The following is a 5,203-nucleotide window of genomic DNA, read 5'->3' on the forward strand; positions in this document are numbered from 1 at the left end:
TGCCCCTGACACACTATGGGCCCCTGACACACCATTGGCCCCTGACACACCATGGGCCCCTGACAGGTCAGGGGCCTGCACAAACACTTGGAGGTATTGAGTCCTGATGACTTTGTGAGTTTTATTTTTGAGCGAGGACTCACATGTGCATGATGTCGCTGTCATGAGGAGGTTCCTGTTTGACCTGCGGGTTGACGATAGCTGGGTGGGGGATCCCTGTGGCATGGGGGCCGGGGGGCCCCGGGACCATGTGGTGAGAAAACCTGCAGTGATGAAACACACACACATGTCCAAGTTTTCAGAAAGTGAAGGCTTCTTCAGGAACAGACTGCTGCTGATCATAAAATAGACAAGAAGTCGTTCTAAATAGTTCCTAAATAAAACGTTCACACTGAACTGTTGGTTTAATGGAATCATGACAGAAAAACAGATCTGCACCTTGCATCATCACGCTACCACACGATGGAGGACACACGGACATGCTGGGAAATGAAACGGTGCAAGAAAAGACGCAAGAGGCAAAGAAACAGGAAGCTGCTGCTGCTGCTGCTGCTGATGCTGCTGCTGACCAGTCTTCCTCTGCCAGACACTCAACACTCGTACAGCAGCAGCGTTCAACAGTTTCTGCCTCCTCAACACCGTCCATCGTTGGATGACTCACCATCCCAGCGGCGGCGTGATCTGCCCCACTCCTCCAGGAGACAGGGAGTAGAAGTTGGCCATGTCTGGTCCAGGATGATGCCTGGCCATTCCTGCAAAGAACAATCGCCGTAAATGAAAAGAGTAGAACGCAGATGTGAGTTCACAACAAGCAGCACTCTGGTTCTTCACGAGAAAAGACAAGTTCTAATGTTTCCTCAGGTTCGGGTTTTTTTCCTCAGGTGTTTTATGATCGGACCTTTTCCTTCGTTCAGTTTCACTGAATCGGTCACGCTGTCCGACTCATAACGTGCTTGAAATGTTTAAGTTTCTACGAGTTGGAAACACCACAAGTTAACGTCTGAGCTGTACGGCTGCAACAGCTACTTTGTCCTTTTAAATCAGCTGTTTGTTTTTTCTCTTACACTATTTTATTTCATTTATTCTTCTCAGTTTGTATGTTTTCTTTGATGATTGTCCACTGTTGTCATGACTCTTTGTTAAACCAGGTGTCTCTTGTAGATGAGTCCCCGGGGCTCAGTGAGACTAACCTGTAGAAATAAAGCTTGAATGGACGGTTACAAACGGATGAAAAAGAACCTCTCCATCGTCTCCACCTTGTTTTTCCACAAGTCAAAGACGGTTAATGTGGCTCCTAAGTCACGGCATTAACCGGTGAAAACATGGCTGCCGTTTTATTTCTGCCAGAGATGCTTCTTTCTGTGTTTCAGCATCTTCCAGATGGACATCCACGTATTTCTCTTCTTCCTGCAGACACTGAATCGACTCTGACGTCAGGAATAAGCTCCTCCATCTTCAGCTCCTACTGGGTGTCGAGGTTTATTTTTATTTTTGTGACAGAACTCAAAAAGCAGCTGCAGGATGACGAACATCTGCTTCACTTCCTGCTGTCTTGGTTCACGCTGACGTTTCAAGCAGGGCGATATGAGAACATGCACTTCATGTAACACACAAGTAACATGTTCTCCATAAATACTCAAAAAAACAGCTCTATACTCTAATCCCTGCCGGAGCCATCCTTTTCTCTTTGCTTCCATTTCTTCCTCATGCTCCTCATGGCTCCGTGCAGAGGTCTGGGGGCTGCCCTCCTCTGAGAAGCAGCTCGGGTGAGAGGCTTAAATCTCCAAAGCCAATGTTGTGAGGCCGGATTCATAGCACGGATAGCGCAGCTCCCTGATCACTAATCCACCCCTAACACTCCTTTAAGGCTCTCCTGAAGAGGACGGAAAGAAAGGAGGCGAGGGGTGAAGCAGCCGGGGGGGGGGGGGGGGGGGGTCTGTAAAGCCCTGGGGGGTAACCTCGTCACTCACACCTGCATGGAACCAAATTATGCTCCAACGACACCAAACATTCGTTCTTCCCTTAAACGAGCAGCATAAGATTTACATGTTCAGTTTGTTTTCCTGAACCAAACATAATACAAGGCTTTACATGTAAAATCTAGCACCCCCCCCCCCCCCCGACCTTCCATCCCACGCAGCAGCCCTGTGCATATTAGAGCTCATAATGAGAAAATCCATGATTGTTTTTCATAATTAACGAGCAGATCAAAGTCTGAGCCCACGAAAGGAAGCAGCACTAGCTATTGGTCGATGCAAAGAGGAAAGAACGAGCAAGAGGGACGGCAAAAAAAAAAGCAGAGAGAACGAGAGGGATTTCATTTTAGGCATCTTCGGCTTAGCTCCACTGATTTTTTAATTTTTAATTTTTTAGCTCCACTGATACACACGAACACGCCCGGGGAAATCATTCACAGCTAATTCTGCAACTGGATTGCCTGGACATGGATTTCTGTTGGACTGTGAGTGCATAAATAGTGACAACCCCGTGCCCCCCCCCCCAAAAAAAAAAATTATTCCCAAGGGGTGCCCCCCCCCCCACACACACACACACATACACACACTTTTTTTTGTCAGAAACCAATGTAAAACGTAAAACACTACACTCACAAGAAAAAATCAATCTACAGCGCTCCTCGTGTTGTTGCTTGTTTGTTCTGCATCTGTTAGAAAAAAGATGTCTCAGATGCGTGGCGTATGTGGAGCACGGGTTCTTTAATCGTTCTGCTCTCCTCATCTCCGAGTCATCATCGAGCTCTGTTCCACATCGTTATTTATAGCTAGTCACTCAGAACCTTCTCCTTTCATTGTCGTCGCCTACAACTTGCCTGATGCGTCGTATTTTCTTGTGGCAGTCGCAGGAAAAGAAAGCAGGGAAAAGTAAAAAGGTGCAAGACAAAACTATGTTTGGCCCATGTTTTTTTTCCAGCTGCTGCCAAAGCCTCCAGCTGTGCAGGGCTGAGGAGCTCATCCAAACAGCAGAGGAGCTCTTCTGCAGCTGTCAGAGCTGCAGCTTTATGTTATTCAACAGCTGTGGCTGAGTGGTTAGAGCAGTCGTCCTCCAATGCAAGAGTTGGCGGTTCGAATCCACCAGCAGTTACATGCCGAAGTGTCCCTGGGCAAGACACTGAACCCCTCATAGCCTCTGATGTGTGTCCCATCAGTGTATGAATGTGATCTAAAAGCACTGATTAGTCTCGTTAGAATGATTTGTTCAATTAGCTTTGTAAAGATCTAGTAGAGTACTGTATGAATGGGTAAATGAGGCACAGATTGTTGTAAAGTGCTTTGAGTATCTTGAAATAAGATAGAAAGGTGCTATGTAAGCACAGTCCATTAACCATTTACCATTTTATTCCTGTGAGGCAGTGCAAAGGGCTCTGCACACCATGCCGCTGGCTGGAAGGGCTCAGCACATCATCCCACTGGCTGAAAGGTCTCGGTGCACCTTCCCACTGGCTAGAAGGACTCAGTACATCGTCTCAATTCCTGGAAAGTCACAGCGCACCTTCCCACTGGCTGGAAGTTCTCAAAGCACTATCCCACGGCTGGAAGCGCTCAGCACACAATCCCACTGGCTGGAAGGGCTCAGCGCACCATCCTACCAACTAGAAGGGCTCAGCTCACCATCCCACCAACTGGAAGGTTTCATTGCACTATCCCACTGGCTGGAAGGGCTCAGCGCACCATCCCACTGGTTGGAGGGCTCAGCGCACCATCCCACCAGCTGGAAGGGCTCAGTGCACCATCCCACTGGCTGGAAGGGGTCAGTGCACCATCCTACCAACTGGAAGAGCTCAGCGCATCATCCCACCAATTTGAAGAGCTCAGTGCACCATTCCACCAACTTGAAGGGCTCATCGCACCATCCCACTGGCTGGAAGGGCTCAGCGCACCATCCCACCAACTGGAAGGCCACTATTCCACTGGCTGGAAGGGCTCAGTGCACCATCCCATGGGCTGAAAGGGTTCAGCACACATCACACTGGCTGGAATGTCTCAGCGCACCATCCCACTGGCTGGAAGGGCTCAGAGCATTATGCCATCGCTAGAAGTCCTCAATGCACCATCCCACTGGCTGGAAGGGCTCACTGCACCATCCCACCAACTGGAAGGGCTCAGCGCACCATTCCACTGGCTGGAAGGGTTCAGCGCACCATCCCACCAGCTGGAAGGGCTCAGGGCACCATCCCACCGTCTGGAAACACTCAGCACACCACCCCACAGGTTGAAGGGCTTAGCACACCATCCCACTGGCTGGAAGGGCTCAGTGCACCATCTTATTAACTGGAAAGGCTAAGTGCACCATCCCACCAACTGGAAAGGCTCAGCACACCATCCCACCAACTCGAAGGGTTCGTCGCACCATCCCACTGGCTGGAAGGGCTCAGCGCACCATCCCACCAAATGGAAGGGCTCAGCGCACCATTCCACTGGCTGGAAGGGCTCAGCACACCATCCCACTGTTTGGAAGGGCTCAGCGCACCATCCCACCAACTGGAGAGGCTCAGCACACCATCCCACCAGTTGGAAGGTTTCATTGCACCATCCCACTGGCTAGAAGGACTCAGCACACCATCCTACAAACTAGAAGGGCTCAGCTCACCATCCCACCAACTGGAAGGGTTTGTCGCACTATCCCACTGACTGGAAGGGCTCAGAGCATTATGCCATCGCTGGAAGTCCTCAACGCACCATCCCACTGGCTGGAAGGGCTCAGCGCACTATCCCACTGGCTGGAAGGGCTCAGCGCACCATCCCACTGGCTGGAAGAGCTCAGAGCACCATCCCACTGGCTGGAAGGACTCGGCACATCGTCCCACTGGCTGGAAGGTCTCAGCGCACCTTCCCACAGGCTGGAAGTTCTCAAAGCACTATCCCACGTCTGGAAGTGCTCAGCACACCATCCCACTGGCTGGAAGGGCTCAGAGCATTATGCCATCACTGGAAGTCCTCAATGCACCATCCCACTGGCTGAAAGGGCTCAGCACAGCATCCTACCAACTGGAAGGGCTCAGCGCACCATCCCACCAGCTCAAAGGTCTCAGTGCATCACCCCACCAACTCAAAGGGTTCATTGCACTATCCCACTGGCTGGAAGGGCTCAGCACACCATCCTACTTGCTGGAAGGGCTCAGCGCACCATCCCACCAACTAGAAGGGCTCAGCTTACCATCCCACTAAATGGAAGGGCTCAGCGCACT

At 50.7% G+C, this 5,203-nt stretch overlaps 1 protein-coding gene across 1 annotated transcript in view; it reads right to left on the reverse strand.

The window, feature by feature from the left end:
* lef1 (lymphoid enhancer-binding factor 1) overlaps positions 1 to 5,203 on the reverse strand; it is a gene marked incomplete in the record, with an annotated part of 70,809 nt that overhangs the window by 27,610 nt on the left and 37,996 nt on the right. The window contains 2 exon segments of the mRNA XM_037690033.1: positions 144 to 263; positions 662 to 752. Of these exon segments, the coding sequence (XP_037545961.1) occupies positions 144 to 263; positions 662 to 752 (211 nt within the window).

This window comes from Nematolebias whitei, chromosome 16 (genome assembly GCF_014905685.2).
Source record: "Nematolebias whitei isolate Nwh7 chromosome 16, NemWhi1, whole genome shotgun sequence".
Lineage (NCBI taxonomy): Eukaryota > Metazoa > Chordata > Actinopteri > Cyprinodontiformes > Rivulidae > Nematolebias > Nematolebias whitei.